General features: G+C 40.9%; 1 protein-coding gene across 4 annotated transcripts in view; it reads left to right on the top strand.

Moving 5' to 3' along the window:
• Positions 1-15,651, top strand: part of MYO1B (myosin IB) — a 296,930-nt gene that overhangs the window by 133,809 nt on the left and 147,470 nt on the right. For all 4 annotated transcript variants that reach the window (XM_040357071.1, XM_040357073.1, XM_040357074.1 and 1 more), the window contains exon 4: positions 2,435-2,529. In XM_040357071.1, coding sequence (XP_040213005.1) covers positions 2,435-2,529 — 95 coding nt within the window. The remainder of the gene's footprint in view (positions 1-2,434; positions 2,530-15,651) is intronic.

Consider the following 15,651-nt stretch of genomic DNA (forward strand, 5'->3'; position numbering starts at 1 on the left):
GTTTGAGATTTGTTTGCAATGCTAATGAGAATGGATGCTGTTGAAGAGCAAGGAACACATACTGATCATGTTGAGCAAAAAAAAAGAAGGAAAACCAATTCCCCATCCACATATTTGTTGTGGATGGGGGAATCGCTCCTGCTGAGCTATTTTCTGCTGGCGGGGGAGCCTGCCCCGCCGGCAAAATGCAATGATCAGTGTTGCCAACTATAGCTGGCGGCACTTATAATGAAAAACTTTACCTGATCTACCTGATCTCATGTACGTCAGGTTTAGACTTTGAGATGGGGCTAATCAAGGCTGGATTGCCCTACACAGTGCTATCTGAACATTCTTACAAGAGGTAGACATCACATGGATGACCTCATTGGTGTGCTGCTACTCATTAATTGGCTAGTATGCAGGTTAGGGTAAGCATTCAACCAAACAAGGTGGCCTTAGGAGCCTGTTCACACCATTGTGTTAGCAGATACACATGCGTTTTAATGAAAGCTTCCAAAATAGTTTTTTTTTTTTTACACATTTTTAATGTCTTCCTTAAAACGTAATGCAACACAAGACACCTTTTTTAAATGCATTTTGTGTGCGTAGTTCATGCAGTTTCTTCCTTTTCATCATTTTTCTTTTCTTGTCTTTTATTTTGTGTGTATTGTCTGTATTTGCTTTACATCTTACATTTATAGAGCTCTTTGAATGTATTTCCATGCGTTATCATCGACTATGTTTTAATTTTTTTTTTCACTAAAACAACATTTGTTTTCCAAAAACTTAGTGCACTGCTATCTAACATTGCAATATAGGGTGCTTTATAGAATAAAATTTGTAATTTGCTTTTTTTATTTTTTTTTACTCTATATTCCAAAGGCTTTTTTGTAAAAGAAAAAAAAATGAACATGTGACCAGCAGCAGAAGACTAGAAGCACCTTCTGCTTATGTTTCCCTGCAGACAGGCTGGAAAAAATCTGGGTCACATGACAGCTGTGTATCGATTAGGAAAAAGGATTTTTAAATGTATTTATTATTAAAATAATTACAGTGCCGTCATCTACATACATAACTACTGTAGAAGGGACAATGCAAATGAAAGGTGTGTGTGTTTAGTATCACTTTAAGGTCTCCTCTATACATCAGAAGCACTTCTTCACCACAGAGTCTCCCCATCACATCAGGGTCCACCATAACTACAGAGTCTCTGATTCAGAGAAAACCGGGTCTTATGCTCACGACACCCTGGGGGAACACAAGTGACACCCTGGTTGACAAACACTGGAATTCAGAGAGAATTGTGTTAATGCCTAATTTAAAAAATATTTTAGAATATAAATATTTTGGGGAAAAGATTTTTTTTTTTTATAAAAAAAATATATATTTTATATAATATCTCTATATCTATCAATCATGTTCAGTATAACATGATGGATATAAAGGGAATATAAATTCTAACAATGAAATTGTATCCATTTGGTTGTGTTGGGGTAAATATAACATTGAAGTAATTTTGTTATATAACTATTTGATAAGTGTAAAAAAAAAATTCAGGTTGGTCCTGCCAGAAATCCAGTGAGATTGCTAATTCCTTGGCTGCACTGAAATCAAAGCAATGTTACCAGCCAAGTCAGCTCTTTGAGACAAAGAAATCCTCTCCCTATGTTCTGAAAATAAGGAATGAGAGAGGTGGTCTGTAGTCTAAACACACACCCTGTCTTAGGGAGGCAGTCCTTCTTCCCCATATATACAGCACTGTAAGTGAGCATTAATGCTGTATGGGGTAGTTCTATAACAATTTGCATAACACTTGCTCAGTATAAGTGCATATTTGTTCTGTGTGAATGGAACAAAAAAAATGTTGTTAGACTATTTGTTGTGCTGGTTGAAAGTTTTTCATTGATTTGAAATGGAAAATACCACATTTGGCCACTAGATGGTAATAAGTATTGTAGGAAATTCTAGTATTTTCACACAGAGGTGGTGAAAACGTGCAGCTGAGCCGCTTTTAGTGCCACCCCCCACACCCGACCACCTAAAAGATGACATGCAACCACTTGGGGTTTTATATAATACCATGGTGGCGACGCTTTGTTTCACAGCCACAGAATTTCTTTGGGGTTTTGTGCGCAGTACCATCACCAATTGTATTCTATACATGTGAATTGGGCCATTCTGCTTGCCAATGGCTTAGCCCTAATGACATAAATGTTTTTGCTCCATGCAGACTGAATGTAAATGCAATCTCGCTGGTTGAATTGCTATACAAATATTTCTACAAACACCACTTTATACCCCTAAGTGTGTTACTGGATCACCAGGTAAAAATAAAGGGAAAAATAAAACACATTTAACAGCTACAAAATAATACATTTTCCTTCCTGGGGTTATATATTCTTTAATTTACTCTTTAAAAAATAAAATGAAAGAAAATCCTTTTCTATTACAGCTATGCCCTTTCTGATGAAGCCTACCGTTCTCTGCGGGACCAGGATAAGGATCAGTGCATATTGATCACTGGGGAAAGTGGAGCAGGAAAAACAGGTACGCATATACTTCATAACAACCATTGACATCACAGCAGTACGTGGAGTGCATTTATTGTGACATTTTCTTTTCAAGAATAATATTGAATACAGAAGTGATAATTTCAGAACAAACTGTTGTATGTATTGTCTGTACATTTTGGTAAATAGTCAAAGAACACTGCTGGTCCTATATGGAGGGAGTCTAAACAGGCTGCCAGTCAACAAAAGATTATTAATACAGCGGTGCTCATAGTTCTAGGAGCAATTTGCCAAATGTAGGTCTGTGGACACCATATCTTAGTGTATTTGGGTGTTACATTTTGTATAGTAGCCTTTATTTTTCTATGGTCCATTGCCTTTTTTTATTCTAGTTTTAGTATTGATAATGTTTTAGAGTTTTTAGGGTCTTCTAGGCCTTTGCAACTGTTTGGCAACCGTGGTAATCTGCAAGAGTAACTTAAATTGTATTTTTGTTGAGAAGTTCTTTAGTAGGATCAGGGGAAAGGGCGTTACCAAATATCGCTGTCATTGTCCCAAATACTTCTGCCAAATAAGTTCTGATTAATGGGAATTGGGAATGGGAATGACCGCCAAATATTAGGGCTGCACCGGTACCACTTTTTTTAAGACCAAGTGCCAATATTTTTTTTTCTGAATACTCCCAGATACTTTTTTTTATTATCATGTTACCGTGGCACTAATATACAATCTAAATATATATACTGTAAAAAGAAAAAAACACTGACACTGTCCACCCCCCCCCACCAAATAGAAAGCATTGTGTGTGCGTGCGTGTGTGTCAGTGTTGCTCATCTTCCTTTAAAAAAGTAATTGGTTACAGTTACGAGTTACTTGTCTGAAAAAGTAATTGAGTTAGTGACTCGGTTACTTTATTGGCAAAGTAACTAGTTACTCGGCAAAGTAACTGAGAATTTGTTTTTAAAATATTCTACAATGCAATTACGTTTGCTTTACCCACGCTGTTATATTATATAGACAGATAATTGGAGTCTTTTAAGCTTACAAGCAATATCAGCAGTGCAGTCTGAGTCAGCTCAGCCAGTAAGCAGCAGCAGTGCAGCACAAAGTTCATATTTCGCCAATCGCCACACCAGGCCTAAGGCCTTAGACTAGGCCGCTCCCCCCCCTCCCAATCCGATCCCCGGCTCCTCACCTGGCTCTGGCTGCGCAGGGGCCACAGTTGGTCGGTCCCGGTGCTGCTGTGTGTCGTCAGACTCGTCACAGGAGTCAGTCAGGACTGGAGGTATCCCGGACCGCGGCGCCGACCGCGAACGGTGGTGGAGCGGAGCCACCGCGGGGGACGGGAGATGTCGGCGGCTGGATTGTGACTGAGTGACTCACCAGTCACCACAGGTGAAGTCACAGCAGGTGAGGATGAGGAGGACTCGGAGTTGTGTCGGACTCGGAGTGAGGAGGACTCGGAGTTGAGCGCCAGACTCCCTCGGCGACACTGCAGGCGGCCCGCGGGTGGGAGACTCCAGGCGAGTGCATGCGCCAGCGCCACCCACCCACGACGACGAGTCACTCACGGTCACGAGTCCGACACATGACCCGCGGCGACAAATCGGAGACAAGAACAGTGTGCAGTCCTCATGTGACCCTCCTCGCCCAATCACAATCCACACTGGCCACTCCATCCCGCCGGCCCTGACAGTGACTGAGTGACAGTGATCATTCATCAATCAGCATCACTCAGTCAGACGACCCCAGAGTCTGCCCGCCCGGACTGCCCCCACCCACGCGCTCAATGTAATCTTGGTAACGCAACCTATGTAGTGGGAACGGTGTTGCCGAGAGGGTAAAAGTAATCAGGTAGATTACTAGTTACCCGCAGGAGGCCAATCGTTGCGTAACGGCGTTTATTTAAACACTGGTGTGTGTGTATATATATATATATATGTGTGTGTGTGTGTGTGTGTGTGTGTGTGTGTGTGTGTATGTATATATATATATATATATATATATATATATATATATATATATATATATATATATATAAATAAATATAATGTGTGTGTGTGTGTATATAATACATTTATTTATATTCACAATGCTTTCTATTTGGTGGGGGGGGGGGGGGGGGGTGGACAGTGTCAGTGTTTTTTTTTTTTTTTCTTTAATTCATTCATAAACTGAGGAATCATAAATACAGTTTACAATGCTCAGTTATGAATGGACAGTCGGTGATCACTGACTCTGTACATTCTTAAAACGAAGAAGTTGGTAAATGAGATGTTTATCGACTCCTTCCTCTCCATCCTGTCATATGCAGGATAGGGGGGACAAGAGGAGCATGGAGAAGGACACAGGGGACAATCAGGGATGATCGGTATGGCAAGTTAAAGGCACCGATCTCCCTGTATAGATTTCAGGCAAGTACTCGTGCAAATGCTCGGTATTGGTGCAACCCTACCAAACACGGATATGCGTGCCCACCCCTCAGCCTCAAACAATCTGAGGAATTATTCAATACAAATTTGACTGTATGGGCGGGGACTAGATACCATTGGGAAATAACTTCAAACAAGCTTTCCAAGGCTGATACATGAACAAGATTTAGTAGTCCACCAGATCTCAATTCACTCCTATGGTTGTCATGACACTAAGATCAGTCATCCCCTTTTGCATGTAGGGTGGGGGAAGGGATATAAAGTGGTTAACATATGGGAGTACAAACAGGAAATGAGGCCCACCATATGAAAATCTTTCACATTTATAAAGCGATTCCCAGCTAAGGAAGTCAGTAATTTTCTATGAAATCACTAACTTACTAATTTTACAGAGATTTGCAGCTCAATTGCTTAGCGATTGCGTTTGTGCAACGTTTCATATCAGCAACAATCCCTCTACTTTCACATCTATGGCTTAGCCACAACGCATTGATGAAGAACAGTTTGTAGCAATAAGTGCTTTCCTAATAACATGGCATGGGTTTGACCTGTACCTTGGGGACAAATAACCAGTGACTAGTGATCCCATTTCTAGCCACAAATGCCTATAAGCTGGCATTACGGATTTGTGAAGGCAGCAATCTGATGTGGCCCTAAGCTGGAGCGACAAGGCTTATTGGACTGAAGAAAGGAGGCAGAGTGGAAGCACTAGGGCAACCATATTTATTGATTACAGTGAAATGATTTTGTTTGTGAATTGGACTTTGTACCACTTCTGAGAACAATCTCATATACCTGTTGGGAGGTGAGGTTATATTTAGGCAAAAGGATTGCTATTGCACCAGCACTGAGACACAAGCAGGGACTGGAACACTTGTCAGGATAGAAGGAAAATGGAGCAAAACACTATCAAATTCTTGAGGAAAATCTGCCAGAAAGTTGTCAATGGGAAGAAGGTTTACCTTCCAACATGACAATGACCCAAAGCACACAAAGAAAATGACCACATAGTGGTTGAAGGTGAAAAGGATGAATACGGTGAACTAAAGGCTGTAATTAAAGCAAACAATGGCCCAAGATACTGACTAAAGGGGGATGGTCCTTTTTTCCTTTTTTTTTTTATACTTTTTTCTGACATGTTGGTGTTCTATCTTTCACTTGGATGTTAGTAGTTGCAGGATAAAACAAAAACGGTGCCCGTCTTTATTTCAGGGGTGATTCTTTTTTATGCCGACTGCATATGGAGGGGGGTGTGCGTAGTGGGTACTCATGACAGATCCAGCACTCAAATGAGCCCCTGCAGCACCAAAGATTAGGGCCGGGGTGTATGGGGTCAGAGGAAATTTAAAGCAGTATTAAACCCAAAGGCAGACTGACCATGCTGCTGTCCAAATCTACTCACTGTGCTTATTCTTTCAGAGTGGTGTCTGTATAATACACAATGTTTGTTACTGGCCATATCACCAGGGGAAAAAAGCCTAACAAAAGAATGCAGCCACTAGATCTAATGATTAGTAAGCTGCAATATATGATATTTTTTGTTTTTGGCTTAATACCGCTTTAACGATGAAAGTGGGCACCAGCGCAATGGACACATAACATTAACTGTAATTACCATCTCTTGTGTTGATAATTTTTTTTTTTTAACCCAAGCGTAACCCAGTCAGTATGCAGTGGTCATGCTCTTTAAAAGAGAGGAAGGTGTAAAACATGAGGGGGATGAAAGTGCACACCAAACTACTATCCTGGGGAGCTAAAAAGTAAATATGTCCAAGCTCCCCACACAGTCCTGATCAACGTGCACTCGCATATTGTCTTCTCTGAAGGGTTCCTCTGCTGCTTTGTTGCTCACCAAAAATCCCAGTCACTCCAAGCCCACATTTCTTATACAGTATAGTCAGGATAAGTGTCAGCAAGAGGTCCCCAATGTGTAGGACCTTGCATTCCACTACAGGACCTCCTCAAATCACCAAGCCTTTAGCAGGGATTCATGGTTGATTGTACCTGCTCCTGCACATTGAATACCCTGCAGGTGAAGATTTTAACTTTAAAATCCACATTTGCATTTCCTGCTACTTGTTTGTTAAATTAAAAAACAAAATACAAGCTGTTCTCATGGGCAATTCATACAGGCTATGAAAACAGTAGGAAAATATGTATACAAATCTGTACAAAAAGGCCATAAATCTTTATTGCTTCTGCCTTTACAGTAAATATTTTCGGTTTTATTTAAAATACCATGGCCCCAGAAAATGTCACGATTCAAACATACAGCATTTTTGTCTACATCACTTTCCTACATGAGTTGACTTCAGTAATGCCTATTATTCAGAAACGCCAGTTCACATCAATGCCATAACCAGATACATGAATCGCTTCCTATGAGGGCAAAGTTCTTGTGAAACCATTCTAAAACGTTTTTGACATCACAACCATATACATTATCCAGTCTAGATTATTAGAAGTGGTAAGGCAATACATTATTCTACTCTGTGACGTAATCCAGATAACTCTGAGGCGCAGTACTACAGTATGTATTTATAAAATGGAATAGAAATAAACTAGTTTCTTGCGCCGATTTTTTTTAAAATAAATACTTGGTATTTAGTTCCATTCGTTTGGCAGCCATGTAATACTACATTTGCCTTTCCTAAACCAACAGAAAAATGAGACATGGTAGGTACGAACATGGCAGATGTTTTAGGTATGGCAAGAACAAGTTGTTTAACCACTTGATCTCTGGAAGGTTTTACCCCCTTCATGACCAGAAAATGTTTGTTATTCAGCACTGTGCAACTTTAATGCAAAAATACGAAGGAAACTTGGACAGCCGCACTCCAAAAATGTTCTTTTATTGGTACTAGCTATGACTAAGCACTGAAGCTACAGTGCGAAACGTTAGCTTTTGTTGCAATTTTGTTTGCTGTGGCATGTTCATTTTGTGATCAATTTTAATTAAAAGAACATTTTTGGAGTGCGGCTGTCCAAGTTTCCTTCGTATTTTTGCATCATTATTGCATTGCCGGCACCCATGGTTTGGTTCCAGTGAGGAGGTTCTTTGAAGACTACTGAGCGGTTATTTTCTCTCTACTGTGCAACTTTAACTGGCAATTGTTCGGTCATGCAACACTGTAAAAGTGCAAGTTAAATGGATTAAAAAAAAATCCTGCACAGAGAGCTTTCCTTTTGGTGGTATTTAATCACCATTGTGTTTTTAATTTTTTGCTACATAAATGAAAAAATACAAAAAAATGTACTTTCTTTTAAATTTAGGGAAAATGTATGCTGCTACATTTCTTTGGTAAACATAACCCCAATCTGTGTATATTATTTAGCCTGTGTGAAATTTATAGAATCTACAAACTGTACGCTGTGCCCGAGAGAGCCGCCCGCCAGCAGTATATGTACTATTGGCAGTTGCCTAGTGGTTAACTCCTATATTTAAAAAAGAAAATGCAAGGTCTGCTTTTTTTTGTCTTTTGTGTCACCCCAATAGGACACTGCTATGAATAGAAGAATGGGGGACACTGATGTGAAGTGGAAACTGTGACGAAAAGGAGGAAGGGGAATGTGACCTAAAGGGGGGGAACCGTGACATAAATAGGGAGGGCTTATTTGTAAATGTCTGAAATGTAAAATTTTCAGGTAAAACAAAAATATTAAACAGTTTATAGATGCTGCAATGTTTAACTGGAAAAAGGTGTTTTAAGACCTGACGTCATTGTTGTGAACATGTAGCTAGGCGTGTTATTTCTGTTGGTGCTCAGTGGTATTCAGTGCAGACAACATCCAGCTCTGCCCTACATTCCATTCCAAAAGTAACAATAAAAAAAAGCAAATCTATATATAGTAATACACAAACTTCATCTTTATTAAAGTATAAGTAACGGCATGACTTTTTTTTAAATAATTTTCAGATAGAGTGGAGAGGGATTAGAACACTTGTAAATTTTTATTGCTGTCTGCCCCCCGGTCCATCCGTCCGTTAGGGAGAATTACTCTCTCTGTCCTTTTTACCATTATCATTGAAAGTAAAAAAAAAAAATCCACATTTTGGGTTGTCCCCAGAAAAGTAATTTTTCAATGGGGACACTAGTTTTGGAGACCTAGGGGTCTCAAAGGAATTCCCTTCATTTGCAGGGATTTCCTCTCAGTTCCTTTTCAGCTATGAGAAAGGAAGTGAATGGAAATCTCTGAAATGGGACACAGTTGGTGAAAAAAAAAATCTGACAGGGGTTATAACTCCCCCTGGCTCAATTCAAAATGTATTTTTTTTCCCAATAGTTCTACTTCAAAACAATAATATAACAAACATGTTATATTTACATGCTATGTTGCAGTGGAGTTGCTCAGAGCAGCCTGGATCTTCTTCTTCTCAGGTCCCTCTTCGATGCTCCTGGCCCCTCCCTACTGTCAAGTGCCCCCACAGCAAGCACCTTGCTATGGGGGCACCCGAGCCGAGTCACAGCTCTGTGTGTCCTTTCGGAATCCCCAACGCTGCCCCGCCCCCTCTCTCTTCTGATAAGCAAACTTTGACAGCAGTGCGAGCCAGTGGCGACGCTGCTGTGTCTCAGTCAATCAGAGTCCCAGACAGCTAAGATGGTGCTGTATATGTAATCGTTATGACACCCGCTATTTGATGGTTTGACAGTTTGAAAGCACAAGCAAATGTGACAGTTGGTATTCCTGACATTCCGGGAATGTAACTGTTTTTGAAACTGTTAACTCCTTAGATTTGGTTCCACTTTAAATAAGTACATTTGTGTTAATTGGGGCATATGTACCATACATCTGCAGGGTATGCCTCTGATTTTAGTGCTTATCAGACCACACATCTGCAGAGCCATGTTTACAGGAATTCACAGGTGTTCCATGAATCCCTAGGCAGGCAGCCCATTGATGTCAATTGGCATTCCTGTGGGTGCGGGTGCATGTCCCCGAACACGCCCTGTATGTTTGGGAATATTCACTCACACAAATGTTATATTGGGACACAGCAGCTGTGTCAGTATTGATATTTGAGGGACTGCCTACACAAGAATGCATAAAACATCTGTTCAATATAGTATGCTGTGTGAACAGGGCCTAATGAAGTGGTAAAGTCAGATTTGCAAAATACTGGCATTCCCTCTTGTATGAGGATATAAAGTACTGTGTGTCAGTTTATCTAACATTTTATAATCCTAACTTCCTTTTTGCACAGCTCTTTTTCCCTGATCTAAGGAGAGCAGTGGGAGGGGCCGAGATTCCCCTCTGGCGTCAGCTAGCGTTGGCATATCATGTGACTACACAGCAGCGCTGTGCAAGAAGGTATTTAGGATTACAGTATAATTTTAGAAAAACTGTCACATAGTACTTTTTATCTTCATACAACAGAGGGGATGCCAGTTATTTGTAAATCTTACTTGACAGCCTCAGGGAATAGTGGTATAAGGGGAGGGGTGGGGAGATGATCTGCTCTCACACACAGAGATGCAGGTGGGGAGGGAGGGGGGAGAGAGACTGTGCACAAAGCAGGATGCCAGAGGCATGTAAACTGACCATGGTATCCTATATCAGCAGCCATTATTACCATGGTCCGTACACCTAGGGGGACACAGGAACAGGCAGGATCAACCAGGTATTTTACAACATAGAATGGGACAAATGACACTGCAAGAAGCGCTGTGGTATTTATCATGTTTTAAAATTACAGAAGCACTTTTATTCTTTTTAGGGTTACAACCGCTTTAACCACTTCCAGACCAGCGCACGACGATGTACGTCCTTTTTTTAAAGATGGATTTCTCGGTAACGGCAGCAGCTGCTGCCACAACCGAGGTATCCATCTTTAGTGTGTGCGGTCCTTTACACGATAACGGCTGTCTTCGCGGCGGATTCGCCGCGAGATCGCAGTTATCGGTGGCGGCAGAGGGCCCTCCCGCCGCTCTCCCGCGCCCTCCGCCGCTTACCGGAGCCGTCGGTAGCGGCGGAGGAGATCGGGTGCGCTCAGCTGCTGACTGGGGACGAGACTGAAGGAAAAATCTCCTTCACCCGTCCCCATAGCTCTGCTGGGCGGAAGTGACGTCAAAACGTCAGTCCCGCCCAGCCTCTTGAAGAAACATTTTTTTTTTTGTCATTTGAAAAAATTACAGTTTCAATTTTTTTTTCTTGCATTTTAGTCTAATTATCTTATATCTTATATATCTTATATATATTATATTGTCTTTTTGACCCCCAGATCTCATATTTAAGAGGACCTGTCATGCTTTTTTCTATTACAAGGGATGTTTACATTCCTTATAATAGGAATAAAAGTGATCAAATTTTTTTTTTTTCAGTGTAAAAAGTAATAAAATAAATAAAAATAAATAAGAAAACAAAAAAAACATTTTTTTTAAAGCGCCCTGTCCCGACGAGCTCGCGCGCAGAAGCGAACGCATACGCGAGTAGCGCCCGCATATGAAAACGGTGTTCAAATCACACAAGTGAGGTATCGCCGCGATCGTTAGAGCGAGAGAAATAATTCTAGCCCTAGACCTACTCTGTAGCTCAAAAAATGCAACCTATAGAATTTTTTTAAACGTCGCCTATCGAGATTTTTAAGGATAAAAGTTTGACGCCATGCCACGAGCGGGTGCAATTTTTAAGCGTGACATGTTGGGTATCATTTTACTCGGCGTAACATTATCTTTCACAATATATAAAAAAATTGTTTGTTGTCTTATTTTTTAATTAAAAAAAGGTGAATTTTTTCCAAAAAAAGTGCGCTTGTAAGACCGCTGCGCAAATACGGTGTGACAAAGTATTGCAATGACCACTATTTTATTCTCTAGGGTGTTAGAAAAAAAAATATATAATGTTTGGGGGTTTTAAGTAATTTTCTAGCAGAAAAAACTGTTTTAGTCTTGCAAACACCAAATCTGAAAAACACCTAAGGTCTGGAAGTGGTTAACCACTTAAGGACCGGACCAATATGCAGCTAAATGACCCAAGGGGTTTTTACAATTCGGCACTGCGTCGCTTTAACAGACAATTGCGCGGTCGTGCGATGTGGCTCCCAAACAAAATTGGTGTCCTTTTTTCCCCACAAATAGAGCTTTCTGTTGGTGGTATTTGATCACCTCTGCGGTTTTTATTTTTTGCGCTATAAACAAAAATAGAGCAACAATTTTGAAAAAAATTCAATATTTTTTACTTTTTGCTATAATAAATATCCCCCAAAAACATATCTAAAACATTTTTTTTCCCTCAGTTTAGGCCGATACGTATTCTACCTATTTTTGGTAAAAAAAAATCGCAATAAGCGTTTATCAATTGGTTTGCGCAAAATTTATAGCGTTTACAAAATAGGGGATAGTTTTATTGCAGTTTTATTAATTATTATTTTTTTTACTACTAATGGCGGCGATCAGCGATTTTTTTCATGACTGCGACATTATGGCGGACACTTCGGACAATTTTGACACATTTTTGGGACCATTGTCATTTTCACAGCAAAAAATGCATTTAAATTGCATTCTTTATTGTGAAAATGACAGTTGCAGTTTGGGAGTTAACCACAGGGGGGCGCTGAACGTGTTAGGCTTCACCTAGTGTGTGTTTACAACAGTAGGGGGGTGTGGCTGTAGGACTGACGTCATTTATTGTGTCTCCCCTATAAAGGGGATGACACGATCGATGCGCCGCCACAGTGAAGCACGGGGAAGCCGTGTTTACATACGGCTCTCCCCGTTCTTCAGCTCCGGGGAGCGATCGTGACGGAGCGGCTATAAACGAATAGCCGCGCCGTCGTCCCGGATCGCTCCCCGAGGGGATCGGACCCCCGACCCACGTCTAGGCAGGCACGTACAGGTACGTTGATGTGCCTGTCCGTGCCATTCTGCCGACGTATATCTACATGAGGCGGTCGGGAAGTGGTTAAAGAGCCACTTTGATGTTAAATGGACCCTCTCCATTTGATCTGATGACTATTGCTACAAGTACAAAAAAGTGAAAAATATATTTTGACTACAGTAATACCTCGGATTGCGAGTAATGCGGTTAACGTGCATTTTGCATTACAAGCTATTATTTTTTTTTTAAATCCCGACTCGGTTTGCGAGTGTTCTCGCAAAACAAGCAGGATTCAAGCCTGTGCGGTGTGCAGTACCGCATTTGGCCAGAGGTGCGGGGGCGACGGTGACATTCAGGGCGGCTTTGATGCATTAGGAGCCAACTGGAAACACTCCAATCCCAAGTGTTTCTGGCGCCCCCCCACCTCTGGCCACACGTGGTACTGCATACCATAGAAGTCAATGTGGAATGAATTTTCTGAGTTTCCATTGACTTCTATGGGGAAACTCGCTTTGATATACGAGTGCTCTGCATTACAAGCATTCTTCTGGAACATATTATGCTCGTAATCCAAGGTTCCACTGTAGTTTTCCCAGAAGTAATAAGAGGGGAAATCTTCTAGTGGAAACAAGATCCAGTGAATTCCCCTCCCTGTTGTGTTTTGAAAGAGTTTTTAATCTTTTTCTACTCAAAACCTCAAAAACAAAAAAAGATAAAACATTGAAATTTGCAATTGTATCCAAGCATCCCTGAGCAAACCTTTATCATTAATTCACATAAGGTAAGGGAAATGCTAGGAACTATTTTCTTCCAGTTGTCTTTGTTCTAGTTTTGTTAATGAGGTCTAGTAATCGTACAGAACACCTAATTATAAACCTGCTCACAGCTATTAAAAAAGTTATGAAAATCAGACATTAGGAAAGACCTTTAATGAAAGCAAAACAACATAAACTGGCATTCTAATATGAGATTAGCCAGTTAGTTATGCAGAAAAGGAGTGTTAATTGCCATGAAATAATGATCAGTCATTCCCTAGTAAAAGTATCCCGGCAATAATATTTAGCAGTACATCTTCATTTCATTAGAAAAAAACTGAAACCATACTGTGAGTAGGAGACAGTCATTTCCTGTGGCTGTGGGAAAAAGGCTTTCTACAGTTGCATTGAATGGTATTAGATTTTTTTTTATGATGTATGCAGATTATTCTGGAGTTTCTTAATAAGTGCATTTTGGGACAAAAACAGAAATAATGTTATTAGACAATTTACCTCACATACACCCTACCATTGTAGAACACCATCGTTTTGCTGAAGAGTATGCAGTTTAATGTCTCAATGTACTCTGGAAATAAAGCATAGAACACATAAACAATTGGACATAAAAAAGAAACCATGAAACCTTTTTTTTTTAGCTAAATGTTTGACTCATCAAAGTATTCACTTTTTGCAAATATAACCGCCAAAAACACTTGTGGCATTCTTTCTACAACAGAAATCAAATCTTGTTGGCAACAAAGTTCTTCTCAACCCTGCTGCAAAGGTTCCCACAAATGTGCTGCACTTGTAGGTTACTTTGCCTTCACCCTTCTGTACAGTTCATCCCAAAATGGTTTGATAGGGAGACTGTGCTGTCCATTCCATGATTTGAAGCGAAGGCCCCTTTCACACTGGGGCGGAAGGTGCACTGGTGGTAAAGCACTGCTATTACCGTTGGAATTGCGGCGGTATTCGGCCGCTAGCAGTGTGGTTTTGCCCCCTCTAGCGGCCGAAAAAGGGTTAATACCGCTCGCAATGCGCCTCTGTAGAGGCGCATTGCCGGCGGTATAGCCGCGGTTTTTCATTGCTTTCAATGGAAAGGAATGGTGGAGGAGCAGGAACCACACTGCTCCAAAGATGCGGCTAGCAGGACTTTTGGAGGGGTCCTGCTAGCGCACCGCTCCAGTGTGAAAGCCCTCGGGCTTTCACACTGGAGAAACAGCAGCCGCTTTTTCAGGTCAGTTTGCAGATGCCATTTTTAGCACAATAGCGCCTGCAAACCGCCCCAGTGTGAAAGGGGTCTTGCTGAAGTAGTTCTCACATATGTTTGGGGTCATTATCTTGCTGTAGGATGAACCCCTGACCAATTAAGCGTATTTCAGAGGGTATTGCATGGCGTTGCAAAATGCTGTGGTAGTAGTTTTGGTTCAGGATTCCACTCACTCTGTGCACGTCTCTGACCCCGTCTCCAGCAAAAGAGCCCCAGACCATCATGTTTCCTCCTCCATGTTAGACAGTTGGTGTCACACACCGAGGAGCCACCATTTCACCTACTCGATGACATACAAAAAGGCTCTTGGGAAAATTCCCTTGCAAAGTGAATATCATGTTGGCCTTTAGTACATCAACTCAATAGTGTACTAGCTTATTATGGCAAATGCTCTGGTGACCCATAGTGCCAATGAGGTTCATGAAGACAGATGATGGTAAAGGACAGCTGACTCAATATCAAGGTGTGACGGCACTATTCAGAGCAGAGTAGCTGCACCCAAAGTGTTTATAAGGAAGTATACATAGAAAATGTAATGAAAAGAATGTTACAAAATGTTATGACTTGAAACTGTAACACAGAATGTGTTGAATTCCATGGTTCTGAGTATACAGAAGATATGACTTTGCACAAAAGTCTTTGTATACATCTTTATAATACTAATCATATTCATATTTTGTTTCATGTAGAACTGAATGCTTTAATGTATAGCTGAGCTGTTTAGGCCTCTGTTATCTTATCAGTACTGTACATGTACACAGGGTCGTTTATAGTCATTTCTATAGAGTGGGTTTGCACCGACTTTAAACTTTATTTGGTATCGGCCTCTTGTAATATGTTGTACAGCCACATGCAGACTGGGAAAAGGATGGAAAGCGCTAGAAGCC

Source organism: Rana temporaria, chromosome 6 (assembly GCF_905171775.1).
Source record: "Rana temporaria chromosome 6, aRanTem1.1, whole genome shotgun sequence".
Classification (NCBI taxonomy): Eukaryota; Metazoa; Chordata; class Amphibia; order Anura; family Ranidae; genus Rana; species Rana temporaria.